Here is a 20,730-nt window from a genome sequence, read left to right on the forward strand (position 1 = left end):
CTCCACCCACTGGCTGCTCTGTGAGTCATGAGTTGTATCCTGTTTCGGCTGGAAACAACGAAAAGTCCCTTTTTACAGAGCCGGCCCTGGTAATGTTAATCATCCTAATGGTTTGTTCATTTATACTTAGTTTGCTCAGATGTCTGATGAGAGGAAATGTACTGTACATGTAAGCCCTGTTCTACCAGATGTTGAAAAGTTATAACATCTCTATTTCCGAGAATTAGTAACAGACTGAGTCGATTTGACCCACGGATCCAAGTATATACGTACACACTTCCACAAACGCTCTGTCTTACGTCCACCGATCACTCAGAGACCCGAATGCACATAGCTTCTCATAACGTTCCCAATGCTGGAGTACACGGCAGAGAGCCAGAGAGAAAGGAAGTGGCTTTAGTTTCCCTCGGGAAAGAGCGCTCATTCTCAGCGGGATTTTCGGCAACACCCTCGCCTCAGACGCACACACTCCGACATTTAACCTTTGCAGCTCCAACCCTGAGAAACCATATGCTACTTCCTTCAAGGATGGATGGAAAAGCTTGTGCCTGAAATATAATATTTCTTGCATTGCCAGAAATCGTGAGAAATCATCAGGGGTGTGTGAATTCTTTGGAGAAATAGATGCGAGATATCGAACTCGGAGTCCTAGACCTTTTTTTTGTATTAGACAGTTAGAAACAATAAAACTGACTTTATGAGTAGTTGGAGTCAAACACCACCAGGAGTCGATGTGGATGTAAAATTTTAATATTTAATATAGGGTTTAAAAAAGGGTTCCTTAATGGTTCTTTAGATAAGTAAGAGTACCTAGCTTTGTTAAGAAATATTAAACAACACACAGTTGGAAAATGCAAAAAAGGTTGTCGATTGAAAAAATGTGTTTTTTGGCAGGTTTGTCCCTGGACTGGGAAGCGTTGAAGTGTTTGACTTGGCAGGGCCGCTCTGTTCGGGTACTGCTGAAAACATTAAAACGAACCCGAGACAAACCGTGCAAGTCTATTTGTGTAGATTTATAAATAGAATTTCAATAAAGGGAATTAAAATAGTAGCAGTAATAATGAAAGGGCAGGTGTTAGTCATTAAGAATTGACAATAAACAGCGCATCTGAAAGTGTACCGAATTCGATAATCCTGCTTGCGGACTCGCTCACGTCTCCGTTCGGATGTCGCCTTAATTATAAGCAGGAATAATTTTGACTTCCTTCATTACATCCATAAATCTTCCGCAGCCAACCAGCATCCTCAATGCAATAAAGCAACGAGTGTAGTCCCGACCCACGCCGCCTCTCTCCCTCCCTTCCTCCCTCCCTCGTAATTAGAATGGCATGTTTTATTGACTGCAATAAGAGATCGTGTTTGTGCTAATGGAGAGATAATCTTACACGAGGACGTGGCAGCCGTTATGCTCGTCTCGTGCCGTCACGAGAAGTCATTAAATTGTGGCCCTGCACTTCAGATTCAGATCGACGAAATGAGGCGTCGAAATCTTGCTCGTGCGTTTGTTGTTGTTTTTTGAGCATTTGATCGATTGAAGGAGAGATGGGTCAGTTTTAAATGTGGGAATCTTTTGCTTGGAGTGCAAGGCAGGGTCGAGGAGGTGCCATGAGCTGGCACGGAGATAAAGTGAGATCAGAGTTAGCTTGGCTTTGGAGTCACATCAGTGGGCATTCAGTAGGGAATGTTGGACTCTATCTGTGCTTCTCGGGCCCAGTATTGGCGCAAAATTAGTGGTGCAGGATGATGATGATGATGATGATGATATCCCAAACCAGACTGTCCAGGCTGTATAGAAATATTTGTGTTACAGGAAATGAGTGTGATGTGCTTTGTGTTTCGCTAAAAAACCTGTACTGTAAAATTTAGCTCGTTAAGAGAACACCTTTTGTCTCAGAGATCATCATCACTGTCACCTGCAAACGCAGCCCTGTCTCGGCTTAAATAAACCTTTACGCTAAAAGCTGCTGTTTTTTCCTTCTCCTCCACACACATGTCGCATATGTTAGTGCTTTGAAAACACACCAACAGCTGAAGAGAGAAAGAGAGAGAGAGAGAGAGAGCATCAGGTACAGAGAAATCTCTTTATAAACGGAGGGGAAACGAAGTGCCAGGGCTTTGATAAACACTCGGCTCGATGCGAATCGAACCACGCATGCCGTGTCTCTTTGAGGTTCCAGAGCAACTCATCAAATGTGCGACGTGTCTGTGTGTGTGTGTGTGTGTGTATACCTTTTGTTATTCATGCTGATGCAATGCTTCTCCGTGCAGATGCTTTAGCGGTTCAAACGGAGCGCAGTCGTTTACCAGATAAATGAAATCCAATTTCTCAAATGCGATCAGCGCTTCCCCTTTATTTTCTTCCGTGACGAAAACACGCACACCTCCTTTTCATCTCTCTTTTAAGGAAGAAAAACATCCCGGGATAAGGAAACAAACGTCAACAGGGCGCAAATTGAAACTCACCTGAGATCCTTGTGTGTGTTGCAGCGGAATTGAGTTACAGCCGGAAATAATGACTAAAGCATCCAGAACAAACCACAAATCGCTGTTATGATATGCTTCTATTACCATCACTCCTTAGCACTGTAGTACTGTAGTATTTTTTATCCGTTTATAGTTACACGTGCTTCTAGTTTAGCTGGAAAATCTGACAGTGCGACAAGTTCCTAAAATCGTCCTTCACTTGAAAAACTGCTTTTATTTAATCGAACACCGTGACCTAATATGAGTTTCAAAGCAAAATCTACTTTAACTCATGAAATAAAGACACACCAGTATGAAGGTATGTCACTCGGATCAACCGGATCGCTTCGATTCATTACAGTCAAAGCCAAAACAACAAATAGGAAAAGTCAGTTGTCTGGGACTTCCTGTTTCTTGAGTGACCATGCGAGTGTGTTTAGCAGTGTAATCAAAGCAAGGGGCCAGGAGAGCTGGGAAAAATGTGTGTATGTGTGTTGGGGGGGTACAAGCTAGGGCGGGAGTGGGGGTGAAAAAAAAAAACAAAACAAAGATTGACACAGACCATGCAGCCGGCGACAAGCCGCCTCGTCGCGTTTGTTCAGCAAAATTAAACACCCCGGACTTTTTTTTCACCTGCGCCGGCAAGCAGCCGCGCATATGGCCCGCGAGTTAAAAATAAAGACAATGCGCATACATTACCATGCATAATGCAGCGCGACCCCCCATTTAATATGCAAATGCGCTGAAATATTACTGAACACCTTCTGTTCGGAGCGAATACATTTGAATTTGCAATTAGAATTATCCTGTATAATTAATGAAAAGCGTCAATTTTTGGCCGCGCGCTAATTTGATTAAACATGTTGATGAGGCATTTAGCAGGCCGAATGCACCGAGTGTGAAACCGGACTGGTGGAAAAGAGAGAGAGAGAGAGAGAGAGAGAGAGAGAAAGAGAGAGAGAGATGGTTCAGGTCTGTGTAAGCTGAATGTGAGTGTGTGTTAGCTGTAATGACAGTGTGTTTGGCCTGGCCATGTGCTGTGGATGGCACTGAACAAATTGCCTCGATTGCGTTGTGTCTTTGCTACAAATCAGGCACTGTACACACACACACACACACACACACACACACACATACTGGCTATAAAGAATTCCTCAAATAATGTATGTGTGTGTGTATTTTTTGTATCGGCATGTGTATTGTTCCTCATATGAGCCATCACGCTCCCTTCCAAAACACACAAATCACAAGAGATGATAAAATTCCCAGGCCTCTGTGTGTGTGTGTGTGTGTGTGTGTGTGTGAGCTCTGGCTCCAGCGCCTCTTGTTCAGTCTGTGATGTTTTCTGTTGTATACATAATCCATATATATATTTATATATATACACTTGAAATCCAGAGACAGAGAGAGATTTTTTGGCACAAATAAGCCTTGTGTGTGTGTGTGTGTGTGTTGAGCAGTGACCAGCGTGATGACATAGTACATCTCAGTGTGATCGAGTGTTCAACAGTCTATATTCATTTATGGGTGCGTGTGTGTATGTGTGAGTGAATGTGTGCTGCTGTTGGAAGTGTGTGTGTGTGTGTGTGTGTGTGTCTGGGACATGTCCAAGTCTTGCACCTGCATCATACCTCAGAGAGACCCTTCAGTCCTTCTCTCACTTGGTTACAGATTCTTATCGATTGCATCTACATGAGTATGAATATAAAGTAACTCACAACCGATTTAACACAAATGTACATCACACACACACACACACACACACAAACCTCATATGTAAATACTTAGAGAAAAATAATACATGTTCACGAAAAAATGATGTCATCTTACTTTCCCAGCTGTACTTCCTGTGATGATTCTTCCAGAGAACTAGGCGAGCCTTGTACTTGTGTAACTCTCACTTTTTACCCAGAATTCTTTGCAAAACCAAAAGATGGCTGCTGTATAAACGAATCAGTCATACTTGTTTTGAAATACAAATTTGATTCGTAAAACACTGGAGGAATCTGATCCCTGAACACTGCTGCGTGTGCATGCAGGTCCAACCAAGTCAGTGTGTGTGTGTGTGTGTGTGTGTGTGTGTGTGAGAGAGCTTGTCCTCGTCTGGTCTCTGTCGTCCCTTTATTAGTGTTGGAGGGAGCAGCTGCCTCCCCAGCTGCACACTGACGAGGTGATTTATTAATTGGGAGGCTGTTTTTTTTCCCTCTTCGTTTTAATCTTGCACGTTGTGATGTGACGTGACAAGACCACTGTCTTTTTGTGTTTTTTTCCCTCAAAGACTGAAAAAGCTTGGGGTATGATCTGAGAAATGATGTGAAGATAATTATGGAGCCTGGGACCTGGGGTCTTCCAGGCTGTAGTGAGTGGTGTATAAAAGTACTGGACAGTATGAGGATAGTATGGTGTGTTTAGTTGTGTGGTTGTGTATGACCATATATGGGTAATCCGTGTAGTGGGAAGCCATGGTGTGGTGGACAGGATGGTGTATGACCGTAGTGTCATGGTTAGTATTGTAACAACTGACCATAGTGTAGTGGACAGGATAATGTAGAGTGATGTTTGACCATTGCATAGAAGATAATACGGTGGTTTATGACAGTACTAGACAGGATGGTGGTGTTGGGATTGGTGGTGTGGACGGTATGATGGTGTAAGACCACAGTATAGGGAACAGTACGATGGTGTATGATCACGGTATAGTGGACAGTATGATGGTGTAAGACCACAGTATAGTGGACAGTATGATGGTGTATGATCACAGTATAGTGGACAGTATGATGGTGTAAGACCACAGTATAGTGGACAGTATGATGGTGTATGATCACAGTATAGTGGACAGTATGATGGTGTAAGACCACAGTATAGTGGACAGTACATTGATTTAAGACCGCATTATAGTGGACAGTATGATGGTGTATGATCACGGTATAGTGGACAGTACAATGGTCTAAGACCACACTATAGTGGACAGTACGATGGTGTATAACCATAGTATAGTGGACAGTATGATGGTGTAAGACCACAGTATAGTGGACAGTATGATGGTGTATGATCACAGTATAGTGGACAGTATGATGGTGTAAGACAACAGTATAGTGGACAGTATGATGGTGTAAGACAACAGTATAGTGGACAGTATGATGGTGTATGATCACAGTATAGTGGACAGTATGATGGTGTAAGACAACAGTATAGTGGACAGTATGATGGTGTAAGACAACAGTATAGTGGACAGTATGATGGTGTATGATCACAGTATAGTGGACAGTATGATGGTGTAAGACAACAGTATAGTGGATAGTAGAATGGTGTATGACCACAGTATAGTGGACAGTATGATGGTGTATGATCACAGTATAGTGGACAGTATGATGGTGTAAGACAATAGTATAGTGGATAGTAGAATGGTGTATGACCACAGTATAGTGGACAGTATGATGGTGTATGATCACAGTATAGTGGACAGTATGATGGTGTAAGACAACAGTATAGTGGATAGTAGAATGGTGTATGACCATAGTATAGTGGACAGTATGATGGTGTAAGGTCACAGTATGGTGTTCGGTATGATGGTCTATGACCATTCAATAGTGGACAGTATTATTGTATAAGACCACATTATAGTGGATGGTAGAATGGTGTATGATCACAGTGTAGTGGACAGTATGATGGTTTAAGACCACAATATAGTGGACAGTATGATGGTGTATGATCACTGTATAGTGGACAGCATGATAGTCTAAGACTATACTATAGTGGACAGTACTATAGTATAGTGGGCATTACGATGGTGGTAGATCACAGTATAGTGGACAGTATGATGGTGTAAGGCCATAGTATAGTGGACAGTATGATGGTGTATGTTCACAACATAATGAACAGTATGATTTTTAGGACAATAGTGTAGTGAAGGGTTTGATGGTATATGGTATATGACTATTGTATTGGACACAGCATAATGGTTTCTGACCTCTGTGTGGCTTTAGTATGTTTATGATGGCACTTCTTAAGTATATATGAAATGAGATAATTCATGTTATAGAATACAAATAATCAAAATAGCAAATCTTATGCAAATTTGTTCGAATCCTAATGAGCTGTAGTGGTTCCGCTGCGTTGCATATGAATGAATTTGTGATTAAAGCTACGAGCACAAACACTTACCCTTAAGAACTCGTGCGAACTCTTAAAAAGCATACGTCTCTGCCGGATAAAAAGGGGCTCTTCGACAGTGCGTAACCTTTAGATTCAGCATCCACCGTTTCACATGATGAAAATATCAATATCCATTTAGAGGAAACTGATGTATTTAGATAACCATGCCTCGTAGCATCTGATTAATCGATGTGGCTGAGACGCAGCAATATAGCGGGCCAGACAACACTTTAAAATCCTTCATTAGCATTTCTCCTCAGGATAGCTTTGTAGCCTCTTTAAAATATGCATGATGAATAATTGACAGGGTTGAAAACGCAAGACCGTGAAATTCAGACCAGATTCTGGAGGAAGCAGCAAACAAGTGGCAGGACTTTTCGTGGCCTCGTTTTTCAGACTTTGCACTGGCGCTGTTGAGCTTTTAGTGTTTTTCTTATCCGGTGTCAGCTTGATTTTAGGACAAAATGAGATTCAGAAAGATTTTCTAGTCGCAAGAAAGTCTTTGAGTGCTAACCCTGCACCACTGGAGTTGTATCAACCAAAGATATTTAAAATATTAAAACAAAAAAAAAAGTGTGGCTTACGATAGCATCACAGGCATGAGTAAGACATACATCCAGTCATTGGGTCAACCTGTAGATGATCTCAGGGGACTCGGGGCACAAGGCAGGGGGCACCCTAGATTGGGTGACAACTCATCACAGGTTACAATCACACACACGTACACCCATTTACACACTCCAGACAACAGATTCTAATCAGCGTACCATGTGTGTCCTTTGATTGGGGGAAGGACCTGGTATACCCTGAAGAAACCCAAGCAATGAGGAAGGAGGAAGAGAACCCTCTTCCTCAGCATTGTGAGGTCATCCCCCTGACCAAGCCGACTCTGCTGACCTAACCAATTTCTAGAAGAAAGGTGCATGCTTAAGATTTGTATCCCAGAACACCATCAGGGGCCCTTGATCAAGATCCTTGACATCTCACAGTTTATCCTCCATCAACGCCAGGTCTTCCTACAGCGCTTAAAAACAAGCGTACTGTATCCGTACAGGGTTTAATGGCCGCACTACCGAGTTTGCACGCATACCGAGTCTCGAGAGGCCCTCGTCCTATAAATCAATACAGAATCTGAGAGTGTGTCGTGTAAATTTACTCAGCTGTCCAGAACAAAGTGTGCAGATTCGACGTATTAAGGCCGGGGCATGCTTACAGAATGTAAATTCCTGAAAGAGAAGAAGATTCTTCCAGGCTGTCCGTCAAACAGATAACATTAGGTGAAAACGTGTTTTGCTGATGTCTGTTGGCCGCATGGATCTTTAACTGATGTGAACGGGTTTCTGCAGTCCGCTAAATTACGCGTGGTCTTAATTAGTCAAAGCATTTACGATTTTTTTCCTCCAGACCATATCAGCTGGTGGAGTTCAGATAATACACTGCTATTAGCATAGAAGAGACCGAGGCACTGACTAGCGGTAGGATTTCTGTGGTAAAATCTTTACCTTGGCCCAACAAACAAAGTACTGTATAATTCAGTTCAAGCAGCAGTTTGGTCCAAAAACTTTTTTAGATCTAGATCGTAAAAGATCCAAGCAGTACTTCCTGACAGTCTTATTTGGAGATCAAGGTAACTTCCTGAATCTCCAAAAAAGTGCGACATGCTTGAGGATGCTTTTGGAACTGTGAAGTCCTAACAAGGGATTGGTATCAACAAGGCACTTGAAATTACCGAAACAAGGACCGAATGCAAATCACCAAGCTCACACACATCAACAACAACAGCAACAACACACACACACCATCCGTTGCTCATCAAGGCCCTTGAAAACACTCCTTCATTAGGCAATGGGAGAAGATGGTGCGTGTTGTGCGTCTTGTCTCGAGCTTGAACGCGTGCTTGGTATTATCCAAGCCAATTCAGAGCCAGATGGTGGAGTTGGATGTATGTGTGTGTGTGTGTGAGAGAGTGTGTCAGTTCACCTTGTCCGTGACCGTCTCTCCAGCGCAGCAGAGAGGTGTGCCAAACAGATGGATAATACGGACCATCTCGGCACTGAGATTTTAAAACCCGCATCTGGAATTCGTTTTTTTTTTTTCCCTCATTCTCTTCGTCCTGGAAAACCGCAGAGCTGCGTTTGCTCTTTTTCGGATCGTCTTTCGCTGTTAGTTTTGCCGTTTCTCGCTTGCCATGCTCGTTTGCTTGTTCTCTCTCTTATTATTTTCACTGCTGTCGCGTTTAATTAAAACCTCACAATATGCCCGGCGTTCAGCTGCACTTCAGAGCCGCTACGAACCAAATTGCATTTACTTTGTGAGGATTGCATCACCGGACTCGTCTTAGAACAACATATCTAACGTACCGCCTCTTAGTGCTTCTTCTGAACTTTTCCCTTTTAAATGTTAGTGTAAAATTAGCCACCATATGTAGCGTGCCCTCAAGACAATTAGCGTAAAAAGAGTGACAGGAAAATGGCTGCTATGTATATAAAAAAAATTGCTTTTAATTGTTTGTTAGTTTGAAAGTGTGTAAGTGTGTGTGTATGCCTCTGGTTTCTGTTTTTTTTCCCACAAAATATGCACTCAAATTAGCTGAACACAGTAAAACTAGCATGAGCTGGAGATCCTTCTCTAGTTAGGTTATTGATTAGCATGAAAATGGCTGCTCTGTTAATCTACTTGTAATAGGATGTTAGTTTGTAAGTGTGAATATGTGTGTGTGTGTGTGTGTGTGTGTCATTTTATTCACAAACACACAATAAAATTAGCGCCAAACAACAAAAACTAGCATCACCTGAAGGTGCTTCTCTTCTTAGCTTATTAAAGGAGACAGAAGATGGCTGCTTTGTAAACGTGTTTGAGAATTGTTTCTTTTTTTTTTTTAATTGTGTGTGTGTGTTTGGAATAAAATTAGCGACACACAAAAACTAATGTAACCTGAAGGTACTTCTCTCCCTAGTTTATTAAGTGAGACAAAAGATGGCTGCTCAATAAACTTATTCGAGAGCCGTGCTCTCTGTGTGTGTGTGTGTTTGTGTGTGTTTGTGTGTGTGTGTGAGTGTGTTTCCCACACACAAAAATGACGGCCCCGGCTCTCAGAAAGGTTAAAGTGGCATAAGCGATATTAAACCGCCATGGCTGAGAGGCAGCCCCCGGGCTGTTATTCAAATGCAGGAGTTATTTTTAATTTTGCTCCAATAAAGCGAGACGTAAGCGGCTTCCCCGCGCCGATCCTTAATTAAATACTTCACGCATTATATTAGTCTTGCGATGGCAGACGCCGGTTCCGAATAGTAATGGCCATAAAGAGAAACATTTGTCTGACAGATAAAGTGAGGGATAAATCACAGCCCAACACCACCCCCACCAACCACCTCCTTCACCACCATCACCACATGCTTTACTATCACCACCACCTCCTTCAACACCACCCCCACCAACCACCTCCTTCACCACCATCACCACATGCTTTACTATCACCACCACCTCCTTCAACACCACCCCCACCAACCACCTCCTTCACCACCATCACCACATGCTTTACTATCACCACCACCTCCTTCAACACCACCCCCACCAACCACCTCCTTCACCACCATCACCACATGCTTTACTATCACCACCACCTCCTTCAACACCACCACCACCACCTGCTTTACCATCACCACATCCTTCACCACCACCACCACCAAAACCTGCTTTACCACCACCAAAACCTGCTTTACCACCACCACCTCCTTCACCACCACCACCTGCTTTAACACCAACCACCTCCTTCACCTCTAACCACCTCCTTAATCCACCACCACCACCCAGCGGCTCCTACACCACCACCACCTCCTTAATCCCACCACCTCCTTCACCTCTAACCACCTCCTTAATCCACAACCACCACCCAGCAGCTCCTACACCACCACCACCTCCTTCACCACCACTTCCTTCACCACCACCTCCTTAATCTCACCACCACCACCTCCTTCACCACCACTTCCTTCACCACCACCTCCTTAATCTCACAACCACCACCTCCTTAATCCCACCACCACCTCCTTCACCACCACCTCCTTGTTTTCTGTGTTTGAACTTTATGTTGTATGTTTATGTAGCACCAGGTCCTGGAGAAACGATGTTTCATTTCACTATATACTGCATCAGCTATATGTGGTGGACATGACAATAAAGCTTCTTGAATCTTGAATCTTCACCACCACCACTTACTTCACTACCATCTCCTTAATCCCACCACCACCACCTCCTTCACCACCACCAAGCAGCTCCTTCACTACCCTCTCCTTAATCCCACCACCACCACCAGCTCCTTCACCACCACCACCACCACCAATACCAACCACTTCCTTAATCCCACCATCACCACAATCATCTCCTTCACCCCCACCAACCACCTCCTTCACCCCCACCAACCACCTCATTCACCACCACCATCTCCTTTACCACCACCACGACCACCTTTAAGAATCAGGCTCCTGAACATCCTCTAATGGTTACCATCTCGAACAGAATTAAAGCGGCTGTTGGATGTTTTTTAAACCTTTTTTATTATTATTATTTCATCCATATATTAGCATGGTTAGCGTGGACTTATTTTGGCTAAAGTTTTCTAGCTGTTCACGTCCATCATTCCTCCACACGTTTCCTTCCTCACGGTTTAGCCATCTTGTCGGTGTGTAAGAGAAGGTGGGGGGGGGCAGCGTGAAAAATGGGGCCATTTGGACTTGTTTGTAAGTCCTGTCAAGAAGCAGCACCTCTAGCCCGCTCCGGTTAACAAATTGGATGTTTAATCTGGTGACATTCCTATCTGGGCCAAGGGCTAATGTATGTGTCTAAGAATAGGCGTTCGGCCTCTCTGATAGATGGAGGGCTATTATAGGCTGTATTTAAATCCGAGCGAGCGATTGCTTCGGAAGCGAGCGACAGCTCGAGGAAGGACTGGATGAAACTGTCAGTCTAAACGCATCAGGAAGGAGGTTTTTCTTTGTGTTTTGTTTTTTTTCTCTCTTGTCTTGATAGACTGGACAGGATGAAAGGCGAGGTGTTGCACAGAGAAAGGATGGTGTTTTATCGAGAGAGAGAGAGCGTGATAGAGTGATGGAAAGTTTGTCGTCTGTCGATTCTATAGGAAGACACGTCTCTCAGGCCTCACACGTGTGCACTGGACCAAATCTTCCTCACAGAATAGAGGTTGTTGTGTTGTTCAGAAGGTGGTGACTTGTTGTCTCGGAGAGTTACGCAAGAAGGTTCATACGAAGCTTTCTACAGTAACAACTTACAGGGATTTTCGATATCAAATGATCAACATAAACAGGATTAAATACTGCTTAACAAAGGGGCAAAAAGGCGTGTAATTGTTGACGTGGCTATGTTTAGTGCTCTTTGAAGCTGCATTTAAACTGCATTCTGGAAGGTCAAACTCGTGGGCACCACTGAAGTCCACTATATGGAGAAACATTCTGAAATGTTTTCCTCAAAAAACATAATTTCTTTACGACTGAAGAAAGAAAGTCATGAACATCTTGGGTGACCCAGGGGTGAGGAAATTATCTGTAGGGTTTTGTTCTGGAAGTGAACTTCTCCTTTAAGGAAGGAGTCTCCAGTGTCAGAGCTTAGAGGTGAAGGTCTCGGACATGGGAAAAGCAGGATATCTGGATCTGTTTCCTGTCCTGGAGGACTGTGTGACTGTGGCTTTAAAGGGCTTTAAAGCACATGATGAATCCTGATTCTGTGTGTGTGTGTGTGTGTGTGTGGGGATGAAGAAACACACTCGAATCTGATCTGCGCTCTCACTATGAGGTCACTGTCCGTGCATATTTCACTTCCTCTTCCAAACGTGGATTATGTCATGCGGTGAGACAAATATGTACTTTTCCATGGCAACGGAGTGAAAACTGCAGCCAGGGGACCTCAACAAACCTGACTGTGTGTGTGTGTATGTGTGTGTGTGTGTGTGTGTGTGTGTGTGTGCTGGTCTGAAAAGATATGTGTGTAAGTAAGGTATGTATATGAAAGTAAGCATGTGTATAATGTGTGTGAGAAGGTGTGTGTGTGTGGAAGTGGATGTATTTTGTCCACACTAAGTAGAAAACAGAAGAATCGCTGGTTTACTCAGGCAAATACATACACACACACACACACACACACACACAGATGTAAACGAGTGATTGGTTGCGTTCGTCCTCTTGCTCTGCGCTCCAGGATTTGTGCCTGTGCTTTAGCTGAGGAATTGATTTTGACTGAAACAGCTGTGTGACAGAGAGTAACACACACACACAGACACACACACACACACACTTTTTTCTCTCTATCTGTCTCTATCTGTCCATTTTTTTCTCTTACTCACTCTATCTCTCTCTCTTTTTCTCCCTGACTTTCCATACCCACTCTCTCTCTCTCTCTCTCTCTCTCCTTAAAATATTTCTTTTAATTTTTAATTTATCTTCCCCTGGATTTTCTTCTCTCCATTTCTTTATCTTAATCTGCTTTTTTTCTCTCTTGTTCTCTCCAGCTGAACTCATTCTCTCAATTTCTCTTTCTTTCACCTGGCTCTCTCTCTCTCTGTTTCTACTTGTTACTGTGTCTCTATTTAACTATCTCTTTCTGTCTCTTTCTCTAGTTCTGTCAATCTCTCTTTGTCACTCTATCTCTCTATCTGTCTGTCTATCTGTCTGTCTGTCTGTCTGTCTTTCTCTCAGTCTCAGTAACAGAGGTGTGGATTCAGTGTTTTCCAGTGAAGAAGGCATGGCTCCTGAGTCTTCCCATCCCAGTACAGGAGGTGTGGCCTCTGTATTTGTCACTCTTATGAAATGAGGCGTGGCCTCTTTATCTGTCCTACTAACGGAGGTGTGGCTCTTCGTCTGTCAATCATACAGAAGGCGGCGTGACCACATTATCCATCCTACTGAAGGAGGTGTGGCCTCTTTGTCTGTCAATCCTATTGAAGGAGGTGTAGCCTGTATATGTCAGTTCAACAGAAGGAGGTGTGTCCTCTTTATTTCTCAGTCTTACTGAAGGAGGCATTACCTCATTATCTGTCCTACTGAAGGGGGTGTGGTCTCTTAATCTGTCCTGCTAATGGAGGTGTGGCCTCTTTGTCTGTCAATCTTACTGAAGGGGGTGTGGCCTCTATTTGTCAGTTTAGCTGAAGGAGGTGTGGCCTCTTTATCTGTCAGTCTTACTGAAGGAAGTGTGGCCTTTTTATCTGTCAATCCTATTAAAGGAGGTGTGGCCTGTTTATCTGTCAGTTCAACTGAAGGAGGTGTGGCCTCTTTATCTGTCAGTCTTACTGAAGGAAATGTGGCCTTTTTATCTGTCAATCCTATTAAAGGAGGTGTGGCCTGTTTATCTGTCAGTCTTACTGAAGGAGGTGTGGCTTCTTTATCTGTTAGTTCTACTGAAGGAGGTGTGGTCTCTATATCTGTCATTGTTACTGAAGGAGGTGTGGCCTCTATATCTGTCAATCTTACTGAAGGAGGTGTCACCTCTATATCTGTCAGTCTTACTGAAGGAGGTGTGGACTCTATATCTGTCAGTCTTACCAAAGGAGGTGTGGCCTCTATATCTGTCAGTCTTACTGAAGGAGGTGTGGCCTCTATATCTGTCAGTCTTACTGAAGGAGGTATGGTCTCTATATCTGTCAGTCTTACTGAAGGAGGTGTGGCCTCTATATCTGTCAGTCTTACTGAAGGAGGTGTGGCCTCTATATCTGTCAGTCTTACTGAAGGAGGTGTGGTCTCTTTATTTGTCAGTCTTTGAAAGAGCTAGGTATTATATCTGCCTGTCCCTTTGAAGGAGGTGTGGCCTATGTTCCTGCCACTTCTACTAAAGGAGGCGTGTCTTCCCACTGCTAAAACCTACCTGTTTGCATAATCAAAATAGCTCGGAAGTGTATCACACTAAATATTCATGTTTATTTGTCACACATCGCCTCGTACTTTGCTCACAATCTTTTTTTTTCACATAGACTGCAATATGAAGTTGAAATATGAAATATGGACATAATATGACATAGACTGTAATATGAAGTTGCTGCATGTCAGGTGGACTGTAAAAGATGCTTTTCGGATATAGAAACTGTATGTTCCGAGCTAATACAAGAGAGCAGGAGGAGAAAGAGAGAGAGAGAGAGAGAGAGAGAGAGAGAGACAGACAAAAATACGGCACTGTTTTAGTGCCTTATTAAATATTTAGTTTGATTGTACATGGTCCTGTAATTGCCATCTTGGCCTGTGAATTATTAATAGCATGTAGCAGAGCCAAGGAGAGTCCCATTCTCTGAGAATCAGCTAGGTGGTCTCTCTCTCTCTCTCTCACACACACACACACACCTTTATTGTTGGTTGTAAATCTGGATAAATGCTTTAGGGTTCAGGCGAAGACTGAGGCCTGAATATGAAGATCATCTCTCTGCTCATGTTCCTGAAAATGATACAGAAGGAGAAAGAAAACAGATAGTGGCTGAATAAATCGGCATGTTTGTTTTTGTAGGACTGATTCTCCGTGAATCTCCGTGATTTAGTTTCAAATCATGAAATGTTAGAATTCTAGAGACGCCCTTTTAGGATCGACGCAATCCGGAATCATCGTGTGCATCATGTGACCCGGTGTCCCAGAGTGTTCCATTAGCTTTATATAGGGAAAATAGCTGTCCACTACATATGGAGTGCTGACTCCGCCCCTTGCCTTTAAACTATTTTGTAACTTTAATTTAAAAAACAAAAACAAAATAACTTGCTAGCTGGGAACACAGTGCGTTTTTTAAAAAAAATACCACCTCTGAAATGGAGCTCTTCTTCTGTTTCTTCTTCTTCTTGACTAGTGTAATAAGTGCCAGACTCCAGGGAAAGGTGTGTGTGGAGTGTATAGTGTGTGTGGAGTGTATAGAGTGTGTGTGTGTGTGTGTAGAGAAGAAGAAGAGATAGAGAGATAGGTCAGAGTTAAAGTGAAGGTATTTCTCTTCACACCTGCAGGTAGGACAGTGCTGTGCGTCACCTCGCTCCCTGGCGTGATGCTACACTTAGCTAGTGTATGCTAGTTTCTTCTTGCTCGAGCTGTAGCGCTTCACAGCGAGCTTTCATCAAAGTCTTTCATCCGCCAACTGTCAGAGCCAAAGTTGTGTGAAATGCATCGTCGTGAAATTCTTTTTCTGTTGAACAGCTTAGCCTTGAGCTAATGTTAAGCTAATGACTAACCTAGCTTTCAAATATGCTTCCTGGAAGGAGTCTCCAGTCCAAGTGTGCCTCCATGGGTGGATCTTTGAGACAGACTGCCTTGCTTTGAGTTTGTGAGGAAAAAGGAAAAGCTAAAACAAAAGCACTAACTTTGACAACTATGAAGAGGAATAAAATACAGATATTATGTCCTACTGTATTGCTGTTTATTTAGTGTAATAGTTTTCAGGAGGGATGTAGAGAGAGAGAGATAGAGAGAGAGAGAGGGAGGTGTATTTAGGGGCAGCAGTAATTCCTGACACTGTGTCGGAGGCACATTAGGCGAGTGACAGGGCCACACACTCCTCTTGTAATTGATGGCAGGCCGATGTAATGAGGTGACGGCTTACAACAGAGACTCCGCTCAGCTCATTATCTTTACCTACTTTATAAGAGCAGAGAGACGAGACGGAGAGAGAGAGAGAGAGAGAGAGAGAGAGACAGAGAGAGAGGCTGTGAAACTAATAACTGACTCTTGGCTCTAGATGGACATTAATAATTGATGTTGTTTTAATAAGTTTTCGATGGAGAGGGAGACTTTCAACATGAGGACTTCTGTCTCTCTACAGCTCTCTCTCTCTCTCTCTCTCTCTCTCTCTCCTCACATCCCTCAAATCTCTCTCTCTCTCTCTCTCTCTCTCTCTCTCTCTCTCTCTCTCTCTCTCTCTGTGCTATCTCGTATACTCAGTACCAGTTACCGGAATAACTGCTAACATGTCGCCTGTTTGCTAGCAGCTAATTAGCTACTTGTTGTTTCAATAACTATTGAGTTAAATAGTAAACTGTACTTTCCTCTTTTAAAAAATGTCTGATTAGCATACTTCTGACACAACTCAAGGCAAACTTACTGTGTACTAGCTTGCTAAATAGCGAGCTAAGTAATAATCTGCCTGTTTACTAACAGCTGTTTCCCTAGCTATGAAGCTAGCTAGTATAGCATCGGGATAATTATTAATTACATATTAACATTTTGTCGTCTGAGTCAGAAAGTGAAAAATATTCATCTAGAATAGATTTTTTTTAATGAAGACTTCATAACACACACCATAGTCTAGCTTAGCTCTGTCTTGCTCATTTTTGCTCAAACTCTAGGTTATTTTAGTGCTAATTTCCGACTATGAGTAGATTGATATGGCTAGCAACGTAGCGTAAGAGCAGCCCTCGGAGTCGTGGCTTTATCATTACGCTAGCACACCACAAAGAAGAGCATAATGCTAACATTGTCTTGTCTGAAGCGGCACTGTTTTCTCAGAAAGCTTTTTTATTAATGATCGGGTGTTATCGTGAGACGCTAGCTGTGAGTGCGCGCGCCGAAACATCCGTCCGAATCCCAATGTTTTTGAGAAAGTTCAGAGTTACAGCGTGAGCTGATTACATTTCCATTCAGTTTCCGGAGAGTGTTTTTTTTAGCACAAGCTCTCCCCAGAATCTCTCTCTCTCTCTCTCTCTCTCTCTCTTTTTCTCTCTCCTCTCGCCCCCAACTTCCTGTTTAAGACCTTCTCAGTGCTCTGGGTCGAGAAGTGAGCATTAGGACACTCCGGAGTGAGTGAGCTTTGAAGTGCTGCCCGTTCTTCCACGGTGGGATCGGGAATCTCGCATTCCTTATCAACTCTTTCTCAGTGACAGCTGGAGGAAATGAGGAATATGAGGCATTGATGTCTCTCTCTCTCTCTCTCTCTCTCTCTCTCATTTTTTCTCTCCCTAACAGTTTGTCCAAAAATTAAATACATCATTTTCCTTCCAGCTGTATTGTCTTTCTTTCTTTCTTTCTTTCTTTCTTTCTTTCTTTCTTTCTTTCTTTCTATTCTATTCTATCAACTTGACATATACTTGTCTTCTACCCTTTCTTGCTTTCTATTTTTTCTTTTGTTTCTTTGTTTTTTGTCATGTGTCTTTCTTTCTTTCTTTCTTTCTTTCTTTCTTTCTTTCTTTCTTTCTTTCTTTCTTTCTTTCTTTCTTTCTTTCTTTCTTTCTTTCTTTCTTTCTTTCTTTCTTTCAGGCTGGATGCTACATCTCTCTCTCTCTCTCTCTCTCTCTCTCTGTCTCTCTCTCTCTGTGCTATCTCTCTCTCTCTCTCTGTGCTATCTCTCGCTTCACTTTACCAGCGCCTCGTCTCCTGCTGCGTTTTAATTCAATCCCTATTGATCCATATCTCTCTCCTCCCAAGGACTCTAATATCATATGAATGGAGCTCGGGGATGGAGCCCCCATATTATTGTATTCCGCACCCATAAAGGGCATTAGCAGCCTTCAGAGCAACCCGGATCGAGTGTCAGTCGATACTGGCTAAATAGAGCAAAGCCCCTCACTCTCTCTCTCTTTCTCTCTCTCTCTCTCTCTCTCTCTCTCTCTCTCTCTCTCACTATATCTCCACTGTGATTACGAAATGCACATATTTCTTGAGCAACAGGGCGCTCGTTGATGCTTCTCTCTCTCTCTCTCTCTCTCTCTCTCTCTCTCTCTCTCTCTCTCTCTCTCTCTCTCTCTCTCTCTCTCTCTTCCTCTCTCTCTTTTCTCTCTCTCTCTCTCTCTCTGTGTGAGTGCTGCAGGGGAAAGGGGCGGGAGTCTGGGGGTGTTTTAAAGCGTACATGGAGATTATGTCATGCCAGGCAAAGTGAGTTTTTAAAAAATGACCGGAGTTACTGGCGTGTGTTTTTAAAGATATTGTTACTGTCTTATTAGAGGGGAAATCGATGCGGTCAGCAGATGGCAGTCGTTTATATCACTGACAGGGGTTCCTCCACTCCCACTCCCACAATCTCTCTCTCTCACTCTCTCTCTCTCTCTCTCTCTCTCTCTCTCTCTCTCTGTCTTTGGAGAGATCAGGGTGATGGAAGGAAAAGAGAAAAGGAGAATATAGAATGTAGAAAGTGGGAGAAATGGATGGTGAGGAAATAGGAGTAGGAAGGAGGAAGGAAAAAAAATGAGGAGGAGGAAGGTGGAGGAGAGGCGGAGGATATATGAGAAGTGAAGAAAGAGAGAGCGATGGAGAAAGGAGAAAAGAGGAATGAGGAAGCAGGAAAGAGGAAATAAAGGTGGAGGCAAGGAAGTGAAAGGAAAAAGGGTGGAGAAAGAAGGGAAAAGTGGAGGAGTAAAACAGGGAAGGGGGAGTGATGATGTAAATATGAGGAAAAAAAGGGGTTGAAAAAGGAGAAGGAGAGAGGAAGAAAGAGGAAAGGAGGAAATGGAAGGTGCACAAGTGGAGAACTGAGAGGGAAGTAAAAGAGAATGATAAAGGAGGGTAGCTGAGAGGAGAAATGGAGTGATTGAAGAGAAAGAGAAGAGAAAAGGAAAAGAAAAGGAGCGAGCATGATAGTAGAGAAAGGGAGAGAAAAGAATGGTGAAATTAAGGAAGAGGAAAAGGAACTGTAGGAAGTAGAATGAAGAAGAGACAAAAAGAGAGGGAAGAGAGGAGGAAAAAGGGAGTGGAGAGAAGAGGAGGAGGAAGAGGAGTGGAGTGATGTGATCCTGGGTTCAGGAATGAGGTTATCCTCTGGTTAATGTGACATGACTGTCAGCGACCTTGGCTGCCGTTAAACCGCATGGATTATTATTGTGATAATGCGACAATTAACAGCGAGGCACTCGATCAAAACGCCGCGGTGGTGAAGGATGAGCTGAGATTAGCGGGTAGAAGCTAACAGATTAGCGGGTAGAAGCTAACGCGCGAAATGTAAAGAGAACGGCATCATGGTCAGAGCCCAGAAGTCCATCAGTACCCAATAACCACACTCAGGGGGTCCAAGCACTGCCAGTGGGGCAGAAAAGATTATTATTATTATTATTATTATTATTATTATTATTATTATTATTATTATTATTATCAACCCATCATATATATATTATATATATATATATTTTTTTTCATCTTCTTTCTGTAGTTTTTATTACTTATATTAAATCTTGAATTTTGGTTTAATCTAAACAAACACAATAATAAAAAATAATAAATAAAAGAAATGAAGGAAACTTCAGCTCCAAAAACAAACAAACAAACAAACAAACAAACAAACAACAACAACAACAAAATAGTTTTACCATTCACATAAAGACATGAATGTTTCATTTATTTATTTATTTATTGGTCTATTTTTTATTTATCTATTTTTATTTTTCATTATTATTTAAAATTGGTCATTTTCGCTATTTGTTTTCCTTGTTCATCTTTTCTTTTGTTGGGCATTCTTGTCTTCTCTTCTTTAATTAAGACATATTAATTAAGACATTCTTGTCTTTCCTAAAATGTTTTTTTTGATTCAAATGAAACTTTTTATTTATTTATTTATTTATTTATTTGTCTGTCTATTTACATTTATCTGTCTACTTGTCTATTTTTAGGTATTTATTTATCTTTTTTTTTATATTTAACAAAAAAATTATTTATATATCTATCTATCCTGTCTTTTGTTTGGTTTATTTTTTTGTTCATTCTATCTTTTTTCCTTTCTTTTTATTTACTTTTTATTGCTTCTTTTAAATGGAAATTAAATTTATTTATTTATTTATTTATTTATTTATTTATTTATTTATTTATTTATTTATTTATTTACTAGTACTATGTATACAACCTAAAAAATTCTTGCTCCTTCAATAGCCTTAAATAAACTCTCATTCCTTCTCTCCTTATTCCACTGAAGAAAAGAAATCATCATGGAGAAATTTAACATCAACAACAAACATCAGTATTAATCTGCTGTCGTTTTTTTTCCCCCCACAGATTCTTCCTGAAGTTTTTCCTCAAGTGCAATCAGAACTGCCTGAAAAACGCAGGGAATCCCCGAGACATGAGACGCTTTCAGGTGAACCCCACGAAGCCATGAAGCCATGAACTAGATAAAATCTGAAATTTTTCAGAATCTAAACCTCTTTGTTTCTCCAGGTGGTCATTTCCACT

At 42.1% G+C, this 20,730-nt stretch overlaps 1 protein-coding gene across 3 annotated transcripts in view; it reads left to right on the plus strand.

Moving 5' to 3' along the window:
* Positions 1 to 20,730, plus strand: part of LOC131343355 (transcription factor COE3) — a 103,425-nt gene that overhangs the window by 36,092 nt on the left and 46,603 nt on the right. For all 3 annotated transcript variants that reach the window (XM_058374972.1, XM_058374991.1, XM_058374981.1), the window contains exons 7-8: positions 20,554 to 20,635; positions 20,716 to 20,730. The exon at positions 20,716 to 20,730 is cut by the window's right edge and continues 103 nt beyond it. In XM_058374972.1, the coding sequence (XP_058230955.1) occupies positions 20,554 to 20,635; positions 20,716 to 20,730 (97 nt within the window). The remainder of the gene's footprint in view (positions 1 to 20,553; positions 20,636 to 20,715) is intronic.

This window comes from Hemibagrus wyckioides, linkage group LG02 (assembly GCF_019097595.1).
Source record: "Hemibagrus wyckioides isolate EC202008001 linkage group LG02, SWU_Hwy_1.0, whole genome shotgun sequence".
NCBI lineage: Eukaryota > Metazoa > Chordata > Actinopteri > Siluriformes > Bagridae > Hemibagrus > Hemibagrus wyckioides.